This window comes from Dunckerocampus dactyliophorus, chromosome 4 (genome assembly GCF_027744805.1).
Source record: "Dunckerocampus dactyliophorus isolate RoL2022-P2 chromosome 4, RoL_Ddac_1.1, whole genome shotgun sequence".
Classification (NCBI taxonomy): domain Eukaryota; kingdom Metazoa; phylum Chordata; class Actinopteri; order Syngnathiformes; family Syngnathidae; genus Dunckerocampus; species Dunckerocampus dactyliophorus.
Genome location: NC_072822.1, coordinates 35,005,785 through 35,022,577, shown reverse-complemented (window position 1 = coordinate 35,022,577; position 16,793 = coordinate 35,005,785). Strand labels below are relative to the sequence as shown.

At 37.8% G+C, this 16,793-nt stretch overlaps 1 protein-coding gene across 3 annotated transcripts in view; it reads left to right on the top strand.

The window, feature by feature from the left end:
* The window catches only part of antxr2a (ANTXR cell adhesion molecule 2a), a 95,495-nt gene that overhangs the window by 6,668 nt on the left and 72,034 nt on the right, over nucleotides 1-16,793 (top strand). For all 3 annotated transcript variants that reach the window (XM_054772416.1, XM_054772417.1, XM_054772418.1), the window contains exons 3-7: nucleotides 5,526-5,597; nucleotides 5,678-5,759; nucleotides 5,847-5,951; nucleotides 6,054-6,122; nucleotides 9,035-9,115. In XM_054772416.1, the coding sequence (XP_054628391.1) occupies nucleotides 5,526-5,597; nucleotides 5,678-5,759; nucleotides 5,847-5,951; nucleotides 6,054-6,122; nucleotides 9,035-9,115 (409 nt within the window). The remainder of the gene's footprint in view (nucleotides 1-5,525; nucleotides 5,598-5,677; nucleotides 5,760-5,846; nucleotides 5,952-6,053; nucleotides 6,123-9,034; nucleotides 9,116-16,793) is intronic.

Here is a 16,793-nt window from a genome sequence, read left to right as displayed (position 1 = left end):
AAACAACCATTCGCACTCACATTCATACCTATGGACAATTTACAGTCGCCAGTTAACCTAACATGCAATGTGGGAGGAAACCGGAGTACCCGGAGAAAACCCACGCACGCACGGGGAGAACACGCAAATTCCACACAGAAATGCCCAACGGGGATTCGAAGCCAGATCTTCCCGATCACAAGGCCACCGTGCCCTAAATAGAAACATATATAAATCACATAATCAAATCAAACCATAATAAAATAAAATGAAATGACACAATGCAACATGAACTAAAATAAAAGTTTAGCAAAAATCTGCGTATTTACGAGACCATGAATGCTGAATTGCAAATGTGCAGGAATCTGCAGTATTCAGTTGTAGGAAAAACATACGCTTAGCAGTCAAGAAGTGAATACAAAAAAAGCCCCAACAAAACGAAAGTTCATTTTGAAAGAAAAAAGGTCATTGGAAGCCCGTCCCTCGTGTCTAGCGGATGGGGTGGATTGTGGTCGTCTACAGCACATCCATACATTGCTACTTGGAATCCTGTCACATTTCACACCTTCCCCGATGGCGCTGCGCTCCTGACTTATGGAGGACGAGGCGGCCGTCCCCCTTGCACATCCTCTCTTCAGACAAAAATTTTGCGGCAAAGTCGGAGGCTGGAAGTGTTGGCGCCGCCTGCCAGCACAGGACAGACGGCGGCGGCCCCGCCAGAACCGAGCGCTTGCTTGAAGAAAATAGCAAAGACACCAGGTGGGAGTGGGTGGCGGAGCGGAGCAGTCTTCTGGGCTGTGAGAATGGCCATTTGCAACGGGAGTGGTGGTGGTGGCGGCGGGGGCGAAGGGAGGAAGAGGGGGGGCGCCGCCGCACGTACCCCCTCCGACTTCCACCACGCTGACAGGCAGACAATGTACAGTAACGACGAGGAAGACTGGAAAGCGGCGAGTACAATCTGCTGAAGCACACTCGCTCACTGGGAACGCTTCTGTTCCGCCATGTGGAGCTAACGGGTTCGCTACATCCAACCAGCATCCCGAGATGAACACCCTACTGTGTGTGTTGGCATCACAGCGTCTTAGAACGCTTAACGTAGACAAGCGCTGATGTCACAACTCGGTGGCTATAACGTGGCCAGCCACGACCCGCCGTCAGCACCTTCAGATCCCCTATGCCGCGCACTTCTTCCTGTTTGCGATGCATATTCACACCACATTTTTTTTTTGTCAGACGCACACTTTTTATCGTTCTACTTCCAACATCCTTATTTAACCATCCAAGTAAATGTGCATTTTACAGCTACAGTACATGATGTGCAGGAAATTCATACAAAACAAATATAGTAGTAATTATAATTGAGATTAAGAAAATACATGATGTAATTTGTGTAGTTAATATAACATAGAATTTTAAAATAATGACTAATAATAGTAGTAACATAGATTATTTTATCATAAAGTGCTTTTCAGGACACTTTGTATATAGGATAAAATAATAAACAGTATGAATTCATTACAAGAACTTATTTTATTATTATTATTATTATTATTAATATTTTTTATAGTGGCATTTATTATTATTATTATTTACATTAATGGATTATCTATTATTGCTTTATTACTTATGCATTTATTTATATTGGGTACAATAGTAAATGTCAAAAAGACCAAATTAATTTCGGTCATTGTAAATGACAATTTCTTATTATATATACTTATATACTATACTTATATATACTTAATTAATAAATAATTGTAAAATTACATTAGTTAAATAATAACAATAATTTAATAATAAATTAATATTTTTTTATGCATTTTGTCATATTGGGTAAAATAATAAACAGCAAAAATACCAAGTTATTTCCCAGTGTAATTTTACATGAGTACTTAATTAACTAATACATAATTGTATATTTACAATAATTACATTATTCTTTTTATTTTTATTTTTAAAATATTTAGTCAAGTAATAAAAAGCAAATTATTTTCCAATTTAATTTTATATGACCAATATTATATTATACTTAATTAATGAATACATCATTCTATAATTACAAGCATTACATTTATTATTATTATTATTATTATTATTATTATTATTATTATTATTATTATTATTACGTATATTTTTTATTGGGTAAAACAATGAACAGCAAAAAGACCAAATGATGTCATTTAACATGACAAGTTATGATTCTTATATTTAATTAATAAATAACCGTATAATAACAATTTAATAATAATAATAGCAATTATTCTTATTCTTATTCTTATTCTTATTCTTATTCTTATTCTTATTCTGGTACTTGAACTGCTTGAAGTGTTTATTTGTAGCATAATGCCAAGTCTGTAAGGTGGATGGTGTAAAATACTCAGTCTGAGTGCATATACTGAAATAAATAGGACATTTTTCCACAGATGGAAGCGTCTGGGAAAAACCTGAAATGTTAATTTTGGCACAAAAAGCTTCAAAAATAACCGCCATATCCCCCACAGCAACTTAGATCCTCTTTTCGAAGCGGAACATGTCATTTGTCACCTTCAGACGTGTGAATGTGCTTTTTTAAATGCAAAAAACAACTCACAAACTGTGCTGAAAAATATTTATTCTCAGTATATACTCATAAAAATCAAACTCTGTGTCGTTCCTGTTTGTGCTCCCATTGGATTAGATTTCTCTTGCTCAGCCATCCAGGAAGAAGTTTAACACCCCACTAATGGACATTATAAAAATGATCCCTTTTAACTTGAATGCTTTTAATCCATATTCATATTATTATTTACATTTCCATCTACTCACATTCAAATCGTCAAGTCATCTGCGGGGACAGGAACGCTCGGCGTCATGAGTCGGCCACGCGGTCCGGTGTAACGTTCACACTCTTAAAAGTGACAGGTACATACATACGGTGTATTTGTGTGCCGCGCCATGTGACTCATGGCGGCAACATGTTCCTTCACTCTGACAGAAGCTGCTGCAGTCCACAAGAAAGAAGAAGCTAAACTTAGCAAACACGGAAAGAACATTTCTTCTCATTGTCTCGCGTGTCTTGGCTTACTAGCTAACCTAGCCACCACACTGACACAAATGCGCATATTTAATCAAATGTGACATATTTTTGGCCTAAATGAAGCATTTTCATTTGAAGCAATGAAGTAAAATACAAATATAAGGCATTCAAAGACACAGTGTATTATACACTGGTCACTAGGGGTCAGTAATGTTACATTAATGAGTCAATAGCCACTGCAGGAAGTACTGTACATGCAGAAACTGGAACAACAGCAAGGAACTTTTCCATTGCTAACGTGTGTGAGTCTATATTATGTCTTATCATCTCTTATTATGTTTACCATATTGTCGTAAACAGGTTTTCTATGTCTTATTTTCTCTTATGTCTACCACATTGGCTAATGAGAGTGTAAAGGTGGCTAAGGGGTGTAATTTTATGTCTAGGATGCTCTAATGTTGAAAAGCGTATATAGAAGGTGGTAAAAAGGTTTTTCTATATCTCGTCTTATTTTCTCTGTCTACTATATTGGGTAATAGGAGTGTAATAAATCTAGAGTCCTACGCAGAACACACAACCTCATCAAGGACAGCACACATCCACAACACTCATTATTCACACTCCTACCGTCAGGCAGACGCTACAGGAGTTTGAAGTCCAGGACCACAAGGCTGGCAAACAGCTTTTACCCACAGGCCATCAGGCTTCTCAACGAAGCACTCACACACGCCGCACGCAACACACTCATAGCACTTTATTTATTTACTTATTTATTTATTCATTTATTTGTATTATTTATCTGTATTAATGTCTCTTCTGTTCTTGTTACTTAATTTATTGGTATTTATGTTTCTTATGATGGTATTTATGTTTCTTATGTTCTTATTCATTTTCTTGTGTTTTCTTTCTTTTCTTGGGAGAATGAACAGAATAAGAATTTCATTGCATAGTATAACTGCCTGTTTTACTATGCATATGACAATGAAACTCTTGAATCTTGAATCTTGAATAATGACCGTAGGGGTTAGTTCATGTCTAGAGAGCTCCAATCATGTTAAAAAGCGTATTTAGAAGGTGGTAAACATGTTTTTTTATGTCTTATTTTCCTTATGTTTGCTATATTGGGTAATAGGAGTGTAAAGGCCACTATAGGCGTGTCATTTCATGCCTAGAGGGCTCTAATAATGTTAAAAAAGCATATTTAGAAGGTGGTAAACATGTTTCTTATGTCTTATTTTCTCGTATTATGTTTCCTATATTGGGTAATAGGAGTGTAAAGGTGACTAAAGGGGTTTAAATTCTGATGTATTTAATCTCATATATATCCTGTATATTTCATCTAGTCATATAAGCTAAATAATCTTTGTATATTTTTTTTCTCGTAATAATGCCTTTTTCTCATAATATAGTCACTTTATTCCCATAATATTACAACTTTTTCTCAAATCAAATTTTCCAAAAATGACAACTTTATTTTGTTTTGTGTATCTAATAATATTATGGAAAATAAAATATGTTTTCTTTAATATTTCTACTCTGTTACTAAAATGACATAATTTTTCCTCATAATATTAAGAGTTTAAACTTGGAAAGTTGTGACCTTTCTTCTCCTTACAGTGCGACTTTTTTCCTCAATATTTTGACTTTTCCATTTTAATTTATTTATTCATTTAATTTTCTTTACTTACTTTATTTCAATAATAATTGGACTTTATTCTCGTAATATTATAACTTCCAAAAATGACAACTTTATTTGTTGTTTTGTTTGTTTCTCATAATGTTACTTAAAAAAAGAAGTCTTCTTTTTCTTTAATACTTCAACTCGATGTTACTAAAATGACATAATTTTTCCTTATAATATTATGAGTTTATTCTTGTAAAATTGCCCTGTTTTTCATTAGAATACGACTTTTTCCCTTATAATATTTTGACTTTATTCTTCTAAAATTACATCTAGTTTCCATTTCTGCTGTTTTTTCAATTTTCCAACAAAGTCAGCTTTCTTATTGTAATTTTTTTCTACAAGTTTTGACTTTATTTTCATATTATAACTTTTTCCACCACATAATAAAAAAAAGACAAATTTATTTTTTGTTTTGTTTGTTTTTCATAATATTACTTTAAAAACGTCTTTATTCTTTTAATATTGCAACTTTATGCTACTAAAATGACATCATTTTTCCTCATAATATTACAACATTATTCTTGTAAGAATACGACTTTTTCTCATTCGATTACAACTTTCTTCTCTTAGTATTTTGTAAAATTACTGCAGATTTTCCCATTTTTGCTGCTGTTTTTTTCGAGTTATATTGTATTTTTGGAATGTGCCGCGTTCCAATAAAAAGGTAGATGGCCCTTGGGCCACATTTTGGACTCCCCTGTCATTGATGAAAGGTGTGGCGTCACCATGACGACAATACTGCTGCTCTCTCTTCCCCAATTATAAGCATCCAAGTGATTTAGCAAATGTTATCATAAGATAGAATCAATGTGATGTAATTGTGTTTTGTTTTTGTAACTGCTCCAGTCCCAGTATGAGAGTGTCCTTCATCGTTTTCTCGGCCCAAGCTCGCGTCGTCCTCCCGCTGACAGGAGACAGGTAAACATGGCAGTGAATGGCGTTGTGGTGGAAACGCGACCTCAGCATGTGAGAGCATTCTGTACTTTGTTGTCCCGAAGGTACGAGATCGAAGAAGGCCTGGAGAAGCTGCGAGGCGTCACGCCGGCCGGCGAGACGTACATGCATGAGGGCATCAAAGAGGTGCCCCCCCCACCCCCCGCCCCCCCGCCCCCTCCGTCCCCGCTGTCCTTCCTGTGTTGGACCTTTTTCCTCACTTTTCTCTTTCAGGCGGCAGACCAGATCCAGAAGCAGACAACCAAGTCCTCCAGCATCATCCTGGCGCTGACGGACGGGAAGCTGGAAGTGTTTGTTCACGAGCTCACTGTAGAGCAGGTCAGACGCTTCCTGATCCTGACCGGGGTTTACCGTTATTTACTGGTCTCTATTTCCGCACTGTTTTATTGGCTTTGCTTGTTCCACGTGCTTTCATGGCAGGCGAACGAAGCGAGGAGGTACGGCGCTCGCGTCTACTGCGTGGGCATCAAGGACTTTGACGAGCAGCAGGTGAGAGAAGGTTAAAAAAACTGGAAATGACTTATGCCAGGCGTGTCCAAAGTGCAGGCCACTGCACATTTTTTATACAATTTAACAAGAAAACAAAAAAAAAAGGAAAAATCTGCAGTAATTTTACAAGAAGTAAGGTTGTAATTTTAATGTCGTAATATTAGGAGGAAAAATAATATTATTGTATCATATGGTTGAAATATTAATTAAGAAATATTTTTTTTTAAATATGGAATATTTTGAGAAACAAAACAACAAATAAAATTGCAATTTTTATAAAATTAGCCTGTGGAAAAAGTTACAATTTTATGGGAATAAAGTCATAATATTAAAAAAAGAAAATTTACAGGAAGAAAGTTGAATTAGTTGAAAGTTTAAAAAAGAAGAGAAGAAAGTCGTATTCTAATGAGAGAAAAAAGTAGCAATTTTATGACCATAAACTCATCTAATTATGAGGAAAAATAATGTCATTTTACCATAATAGAGTTGCAATATTACAGAATAGTAATATGATGAATAATAATATTATTTTATAAGTTGTAATACCATGTAAAAATAACAAAACAAATCAAGTTATAACTTTTGGAAAATTTGGTTGGGGGAAGAAAATCAAAATATTATGGGAATAAAGTCAAAATACCACAAGAAAATTTACAAAAACAAAGCTGTGAAAGTAGAAAGTCAGAAATAATATCTTATTTAAAAAAAAAGTCATAATATTAAAAGAAACAAAACAAAATAAATGTATTATTTTTGGTAAATTAGGTTTGGTTTGGTTTGGTTTATTTGAACATGAAGGTTCCAATGGAATACATCTCATGAATCATTTTTTTTCACAGTTCCACATGTCCAAAAGGAGTAGGAAGAAGCAAAGCTTATTTAATCCTACCCCCCCATCCATTCAACATCTAGTACAGTACATGTTGTACATAATAATATTAATAAATGTTTAAAATAAATATGAATAAAGAACAAAACTTTTTTTTTTAAACAAAACAAAAATAATAACAAACCTGACAGAACATCATTGTGATGATCAAGACTCTTCTGCCTTGTATTTAGCAAACATCAACTGCTTGTATTGTTTTTTTAATTTGCTCATCTCTGTACTTTGTTTGAGTTCCTTACTCAATCCGTTCCATCATTTAATTCCACACATGGAAATGCTGTGGCTTTTCAGCGTAGTTCTCGCATATACAGTAAATGTTTTAAGTTTAATTTTCCTCTAAGATCATATTTCTCCTCTCTGATTGAGAAATACTGTATGAGGTTTTTGGGTAACGAGTAGTTATTAACTTTATACATTATTCTAGCGGTTTGAAAGTGTACTAAATCTGCAAATTTTTATATCTGTGATTTTAAAAATAGAGGGTTTGTATGTTGTCTATACTTGGCATTATGAATTATCCTCACCCATCTTTTTTGCAGTACAGTGAGTGAGTGAAGATTACTTTTGTAATTATTTCCCCATATCTCCACACAATACTTTAAATATGCTAATACTAAGGAACAGTACAGAGTGTGGAGAGTTTGGGGAAAAAAAATTACAAAAAAAAAGTTATGGGAGTGAAGTCAGATTTATTAGAAGAAAATTTACAAAAACAAAGCTCAAGTAGTTGAAAAATTAAAAAAAAAAAACAACAGCAGCAGAAATGAGGGGGGAAAAAAGATGTAATTTTATGAGAATAAAATCAAAATATTAAGACAAAAAAGTTGTATTCTAATGAGGGGAAAAAAGTGTCAATTATGATATAAATACATTTGTAACATGAGGAAAACATTTGTAATTTTAGTAGCATAGAGTTAAAATATTAAAGAAAAAAATATACATTTTACATATACATTTTTTTTAAATTTGTAATATGAGAAACAAAATTAGGCTTGGGAAAAAAAATATAAGATTATTTTCAAGAGTTTTATTGTCATATGCAAAGTAAAACTGGAGTTCTGCTATGCAATGAAATTGTTATTCTGTTCATTCTCCCCAAAAAAGAAAAAGAAAAACACAAGAAAATGAATAGGAACATAAGAAACATTACTACCAATAAATTAAGCAACAACAACAGAAGAGACATTAGCTTTTCCAATTATGGAAATAAAGTCAAATAATAAAGTCAAAATATTATGGGAATATGTTCACAGAATTACAAAAAGAAGATTCTTTAAGAGGAAAAGGGAAATATTTGTAAAAAAAAAAAAAAAAAAAAAACAAACCTTATAGGCTTTTTCGCTTATTTCACTTTTTCAAATATCAAAGTGACAAAGTTGCAATCCTTTCATTTTTCGCTATGTGGCCCTCGCTGCAGGAAAAAGTTTGGACACCCCTGCCCTATGCTTTACAGCCCAGTATGGTGTTAAACATTGCAGCCAAGATGCCCGTTGTGGTCATTATGCTAAAAGGGGCTTCCGGCATGGCTGCCCTGACCCATTTTCACGCACTCCACCCTGGCAGCAAATTACAGGATGTCAACATTTAGTACAGTTGTTGTCTTAAGGGTTACTTTTATTGTCTCCCACCGGAAGACGCCTTCGTTTGCAGGGATTATTGTCCTTCCTCGCTGATAAAACACTGCTTCTGTCAAAATGATGGGAATATGTATTTTTTTTAAAGGTGTATGATTTGTCAGGGTGCAACGTTTCGGCTTGTGCCCGCCACATTTGACTGGTCAGTGCGTCCAACATGGCGTCCTGTCCCCACTGTAACCATTGGTAACCACCCCGCGCCTGCTAAGTCCCAAACAAAGGCAACATGCGTCCCAGTTTGTGCCGCCGTGAAGTGTGTGCCACAGTCGTGCCATCTGCTCCGGCGCCTGCTGCCCGTTGTTTGAAAGCAAAGACTCGCTCTCGCAAAGACGGAGCAGTCCAAAGCAGCCCGGCCACGCGTCACCACTCCTCTCCCATGTTGCCCGCAGCTCGCCGACATCGCCGACACCAAGGACCAAGTGTTCCCCGTCAAAGATGGCTTCCACGCGCTCAAAGGCATCGTCAACTCGGTGAGTGGGCCTTCTTTCTTTCTTGTTGCTTTACGGTGGCGTCGGAAGCGCCCCATCTGGGTAAATGGCTCATTTCCTGTCCGGGCTTCTTGGAGGAAAATCTCTGCTCAACTCAAAAGCAAACTTTGCTTTACGTCAGCAGCTGAAGTGGAGCCCGGGCGGGGCTTTGGATTTGCAGGCCTCTGACCTGGTGGAGATGTTGCAGCTGTGTGTAGGCTAGCATGGGGCTGCCAGATGTACTGCTGGAAGGAGGGCAACACAAACATTGAAGGATGAAAACCAACGCAGTAAAAAAGACCAAACCTACATCTTAACCCTTAACCCTTAACCCTTAACCCTAAACTCTTAACCCTTAACCCTTAACCCTACCTGTCATCCCTCCCGTTTTCACTGGGAAACTTCTGTATTTTGCCTTCTCCTTTTTTTAATAGCTGCCCGTATATACAGTAACTTTCATGGAAAAAAAAACATCTCTGCAACATCCTGTTACCGGTAAATTCAGGACTTCAAAATAAACGACTGACATTTTATGATTTGTTTTTATTACGTATGGCCCTAATCCTACCTGCCAGCCCTCCCGTTTGAATAGTTTCCCATATTTTAACTTTATTAGAAAAAAAAAAATCTCTGCGATACTCGTGCAACATCCTGCAGCCGATAAAGTCAGGACTTCAAAATAAAAGACCAACATTTTATGAATTTAAAAAAATATATATATTTTTAGCATGGCCCTAATCCTACCTGCCAGCCCTCCCGTTTTAAGAGTTTGCCATATTTCAACTTTAATTGAAAAAAAAATCTTGGCCAGCATCCTGTAGCCGGTTAAGACAGGACTTCAAAATAAGACAAACATTTTAGGATTTTTAAAATTTTTTTAATTTAATTACATTTTTTATTTTAGCATAGCCCTAATCCTACCTGCCAGCTCTCCTGTTTTAATAGTTTCCCATATTATAACTTTAATGGGGAAAAAAAAAATATCTGCGACACTCTGCAACATCCTGTAGCCCAGTGGTCCCCAACCTTTTTTGACCCACGGACCGGCTTGTGTTCCCACAAATCTCCCGTGGACCGAGGGGGTGGCGGGGTTCGTACATTATAGCGATCTAATTTATCTTATTTATTATGTATTGTGTAAAACTAAGACATGAATAACATCAAATTAAAAGGGTCTGTGTAGGCTCTCAGTCGTACAGGAGTTGTCCATCGAGGAAAAGGCTTCTTGAGACGTCATCTGTACTTCTGTGTAGAAGGTGTCGGACGTTTCGCTCATGAGGAGCGAAACGTCCGACACCTTCTACACAGAAGTACAGATGACGTCTCAAGAAGCCTTTTCCTCGATCAAATTAAAAGCACAAAATGAATGGTGACCCACCATCCACCAGTTCAAGTTCCAGCCAAGGTTTTCCTGAGAGATGATTACATCGCTGTTTGACGTGTGTGGTAAAAGGCAGAGTGCTAGCATGAATTAACTTGAGACAAATGTGCACATTAGCACTCAATAAGTCATCAAAACTTACTTTTATGCATTCCCACATAGTATCAGCATTTGACACCAAATATGAAGTGAAAGAAAAATGGTAAAAATACAGTAGTAGTCTATCTGTGCGGCATGAGATAAAGTTAGCACACCCACAATGGACAAGCGTCAAGTGAGACGGAAGTAACAGCGAGAATCCGGCCACTTTTCAAAATAAAACATGAAAAATTAAATAATGGAAATTATTTTTTTTTCTGTGCGGCCCGGTACCAAATGACCCACGGCCCGGGGTTGGGGACCACTGCTGTAGCTGGTAATATCAGAGCTTCAAACTAAAAGACAAACATTTCATGATTTTTTTTTGTTGTTTTTATGTTGACCTCTCATTTTAATAGTTTACCATATTTTAACTTTCGTGGAAAAAAAAATCTCTAACACTTGAGCAAAATTCTGTAGCCGGTAAAGTGAAGACTTCAAAATAAAAGAAAACCATTTCATTTTATGATTTGGTTTTTTTGGGGGGGTACTCTTATTTGAATAGTTTCTCTATGTTATTCAGGCAACATCCTGTTTTTTTTATTTTTAATTAAAATTGTTTTTTTTTTTATCATGGCTGCTGGGAAAATCAGGATTTCAAATAAAGTTTGTTTTTTTTTTTTTTTTTTTTCATGTGTGATGGATCACGGCCTTCACTAACAATCAGCGCTACATTAACACACGCACACACGCAGACACACACACACTTATGACACTCACTCTCCTCGCTCGTGTGGCCAGTCATACCCTACAAACAAATGCAACATCTTTTCCTCCTCTTTCCCACGGATAAAAGATACCAAGGGTGCACACTTGGGAGTTTTTTGTCTTCTATTGTGTATCCCTCACACACACACATACACACTAGTGCTGGGCGATATGACCTCAAATCAATATCGCGATAAATTGGGCAGCCTTACCTCGATAACGATAAATGCACGATAAATCCCCGACCACTATATAGCTTTGACATCTGAAAATAATTGCAGAAAATGCAAATGAACTGCTTTTTGTTGATTTATTGATCAACTGGCACACATTACTTTCAATGAAACATAATGCACGTAATGGGACGCACCAATTCCGCCGAGAAAGCCTTCTGAAAAACCCTCCAAAAAGCGCCAACATTGCTCCATTTCCATAATGTGCTTTGGGTGGTTACGACAGTTTTCATACTGACTTTGCATTTCGTGTTCTTTTGCGCCACGTCATCTTTGTGGAACCCAGAATAAATCTCCCTGGGACTGCGGTCCACAAATATGAATGTATGATACACACCCTGGCATACTACATCCTGTACACACATGTACTACGCTACACATACAGCCACATAACATGACTGGCATCACGTCTCATGCAATTACATTACTCATGGCCACTTACAGAACAACGCTGATATCAACCCAACCTACCACAACCATGTCAGCTCATATATTCCAATAATAATAGTAGCATTTATAAATATGGTGACTTTCATTTTTCTAACAATTCTATTCAATTCCAGACGTTCCATTGTCATGTTGTGTGCCTATACCTATATGTGTGTGCCATGTTGGCTTTAGAAGCTGGATAGATAACCATCATCAAAATGATCATTTACACAATGAAAAGACAATTTCACATGTTCTTGCAGCCATGTGACCATCTATAAAGCATGGAATCCTTAAAAACTGCTACCAACAGCAAACTACTCATGGTTTCCAATGGAGACACTTTTATAATGTTTTTATTATTGTGTTCTTTCTTTGTGAATTGTCAATTTTGCATAATTGGTCATGATGTACATGTTTTTTTGATTTTTAATGGTTTTAAAAATCCATATACAGTCAAACCTGTCTTAGCGGCCACCTTTATACAACGGCCACCTGCCTATAGCAGCCACTGAAAAATCCCCCACAGCAAATTTACATGTTATAGACCCTGTGTATAGCAGTCACCTGTCCAACGCGGCCAGCGGCCGCCCATTTTGTCTCCCTTGGTCAATATCTGACCGCATATAGTGGCCAAATTACCGACTCAAGTAGAAGCTTCATGCACGAAAAAGTTTCGTTTTCCAATCAATGAAGCTGTCGTGTGTAGACTTTAATTACTGAGTCCTAGCTCAGTCACAATCATTCACAAGATCCACACAAACTGTCAGTTGTTCCACATAAAAAAGCCGTCTTCTTTTCCGTTCGCTACTAGTCTGTTAACTTGTTAGTGTTATTCAGCTCCGAAGCAAAGAAGGAAACTTCTCCTGTTGCTTCTGCCAACTTTATTTATTGAACGCGGCCACCAGACAGCAGCTCAGAACACACACACATCTCTCAGCATCGTCTCTCCTTCCTGCTTGCCCACAAGGCAAAGGTTAAACAAGCCCCACTACATACAGTAGCTGTCCAGCCAATGCCTGTAAGAAATGACACCGTTTATTTCCTGGTGTGCACTGGTCAATACTGTAATGCCGCTTGTTGTGGGGAAGGAGAGACTCACGTCGCCGATGCACTTTAATGGCTTTATTAACAGCGGAGAACACTGCAGGACTTTACATCCACGCCAACATAAACACACTTCCCAACTCTCTCCAAACTCACAGCTAGCACTGAGCCTAGCTCTCCTGCTCGGGACGCCCACCGTCACTTCCCGTCACTTCCTGATGAACTAAAGCTGTAATGACACTCTGCCGTATAAAAAGTAAAATATTAAAAACAAGCGTAAGACATTACTAGCACAGCTTTGTTCTGTGGGTCGTGGATAATAACAAACCTAGTAGATTCAAGATTCAAGAGTTTTATTGTCATATGCATAGTAAAACGGACAGTTATACTAAGCAATTAAATTCTTATTCTGTTCATTCTCCCAAGAAAAGAAAGAAAACACAAGAAAAGGAATAAGAACATCAGTAGTGCTGTACAACTTTTATCCGCAGTCCCACAGTGCCCTCTACTGGTCAACATTATTATTATTATTATTTTTTTTCCTTTTTTTTCTCCTTTTTTTTTTCCTCTACTGGTCAACATTCAAACTGGATGCCAACCTGTCTATAGTGGCCACTTTTGCAGACTCCCTCTAGTGGCCGCTATAGACATGTTTGACTGTATTTCATGTCAAGTATTTGTGTATCATTCGGAGCGGCGTAGCGATCAATATAAACAGAAAAAAAAGTGTTTTTAGCACATGGTTTGGAAAGCACTATAGTACGTCACAGGGAGCAGTCATCATTCCAGCAGTGCTCCAGCGTCCAACTGGTAACGTAGCCAGTTAGCTACGTCAGCTTGTACGAATGAGATGTCACGGCGCGTCAACGCCAGTTGCCGATGTGAGCCAGGAAAAGTTGTAGAAGACTTATAGAATTTATACACAGATGCGCCAAAATGTTAATCTGCTTTGATTGACTTTGTACGGACTTATTTCAGGAGCAAAATGCGAATCAAAGGGTTGAAAAAAACGTAGTCGCACGTGTGCTCCCTTTTTATTATGTGTACTCGTGAGCGACATGCTGGCACTGTACAGCCGCTTCTTCATCATCTGTTTCCCTTCTTGTCCGGGCTGGATGGGTGGAGTCACGTGACTACACATGCCGTACCTCGTCTTAAAGGGGAATGAACATAGCATCCCAGCACACACAGTCAAAACAGACAAAAGATGCTTTTATTTTCTTTTCTTTTTTTTAAAATTAAAACACAGAATTTATCGACATGGGCAAATGACGTCAGTTATCGTAGTAAATTTCTGTTTATTGCCCCGACTTAATACATACACATACACACCTGTTTCCCCGGTCCAAACCACAGCAACACTTTAAATATGCAAATTTCGCGCCTCATGTTGATCACATGACGTGACGCGTTTCATAAGCTTTTCAAATGCTTCAAAAGGATTTATGTTAGCAGTATATTTGCCCCATTGTGCCTATTATTTTGCTAAATAAATGTTTATTAATGGCAGGTATGAGAGTCTAGCTGGAGGTACACAGCAGGTAACGTGGCTGATGACTGTTTTTTCTGGCTCATATCTAAATATACTGTATATATATATAAATATATTTTTGGACATTCTTTCTCTTTTTCCACTGTTAATATTTTGCACTGTTTTACTGTGTTTTGCACTTTGGGATTGTGCCAATAAATACCAGTTGAGCACTTAACCCGGATTTGGCCCTAATCCTACCTGTGAACCCTCCCGTTTTCACTGGGAAACTCCCTTATTTTTCCTTCTCCTTTTATTTTTGTTTTTTGTTTACCTTTTCCCGTATCTTAACATTCATGGGGGAAAACAAAAAAATCTCCGCAACACCCGGGCAACATCTTGTAGCCGGTAAAGTCAGGAGTTTAAAATAAAAGACAAAAGGTACCTATCAAGCCTCCCGTTTTCACTGGGGAAACGCCCATATTTTGCCCACCTGTTTTAATAGTTTCCTGTGTTTTCCCTTTAAAAGGAAAAAAAATATCTGCAACACTCGGGCAACGTCTTGTTGCCGTTTAAGTCAGTACTTCAAAATAAAAGATACGCAAGATCAGCATTTCCCTTAATCTCCCTAATTTCCCTTATTTTGTAAAGCAGATGTTGCCAGGTCTAGCCCAAATCCTCCTCTGTAATGTGGGGTGCATTTAATTTCATTCTTGGGCCCTTAAAAAACAGATGTGAGCTGCATTAGGCCCCTGGGCCGGACTTTGGGCACCCCTGGTCTAGAGGCATGCATGCATTCATTCTTATGAAACAACATTCTCACGTTGTAGACCTTCATCCAAGTGTAAAAAGAAGCGTATCGCTGTGCATGATTGACTGACAGGCCATACATACTCCATGTTGAGATTGCGTCTTTCAGTGGTTGTGTCTTACACAAGCACACAGCGGCTGGACTGGCGTTCCAAAGACAGCAGGGGTCGTCTTCACGGATTAGTAGCACTGGATGGCTGACCATTTGCCTTCCCCCCCTGCCTCCATTCAAGGCAGTGGGGGCTCTTTTTGGACGGCATCATGATAGATGCTTGGAGGTATCGGCGGCAAAACGCAACTCTCACCTTGCTTAGTGAGGACTTAGTAATAATCCTCGTCCCCGCTTGATGATTCCCACAGAAAGCCTCGACAGAGTCCAGTTCTGTCTCTGGCTTGGACTTTTGGATCAGAGCGGCCCGCAGCACACAAAAGCTTGTAAGCAATGTTTGTCACCCGGGAAAAGTCTCAGATGGAGTACTTACGTCAGTACACTTCAAGTACTGTATACTATGTGTGTGTGTGTGTGTGTGTGTGTGTGTGTGTGTGTACACTGCATACTTAGTGACTGAGTGTGCACGTTTTGACGGTGTAGCGCTGTTTTTTCTTCCTTGTTGTCATTTCTTCTTCCTTCTTCTGTTTCTTTCTTTCTTTTGTCTTTCTCATTCTTGTTTTTTTTTCCTTATTTTTTTCGTCTTCTTTATCTTTTTTCCTCTTCATTCTTCTCTTGACTACTTTTTACTGTTACGGGTTGCTCCTGCGCCACCATTATTTGAAGTTAGCCTAACCCCTTTTGAGGATGGTATGTGTTAGGACTGCACACTCACTATTTTTAGTCGGTTTAAAAAAACCCAATTATATTTATCGATTTTTTTTTTGTTTCATTTCATTAAAAACAAGTTTTTAAGGTTAATTTATGTTCTTGTTTAGAGTACAGTATCCGGGTACTGACAGTGCGCTGCATTTTGCTGTAATTCTCACGCCCTTACACACTCAAAATGGTGTGTAAGTGCGACCCAGCCTGTATCATAGACGTTATGTTAAGTATATGTTTTAGTTCATAATTAATGCTGTAGGAATTTTTCCTGAAATTAGGCCCGAATGAAGTGATCACAGGTCAAGTTTGATAATAAATCTGTTAGTAGTTTTGGACTGACAGCCTCTCAGCGAATGACATTTTTCCAAAAAGTAGTCCTGACAAACACGCAGGGAAGCTGTGAGTCGGCCGTGCGGTGACGGCAAACAACATCCGACATCTTTATTCCCGCTGTGTTGTCTTTATCTGGGCTGTGCCCAGGAAGTAATTATCCTGGAATAAACGACACAGTTCCTCTTTTTAATGCTTCCATATCCTGCTGTCACATTAGCACAGGCGCTGTAAATACTTCCCGCATTCAGATTGAAGCTGCAGCCAACATCAGATGAAAGGTCCAAGTGTGCGATATTGCGGTTAATATGCTTCTTCTT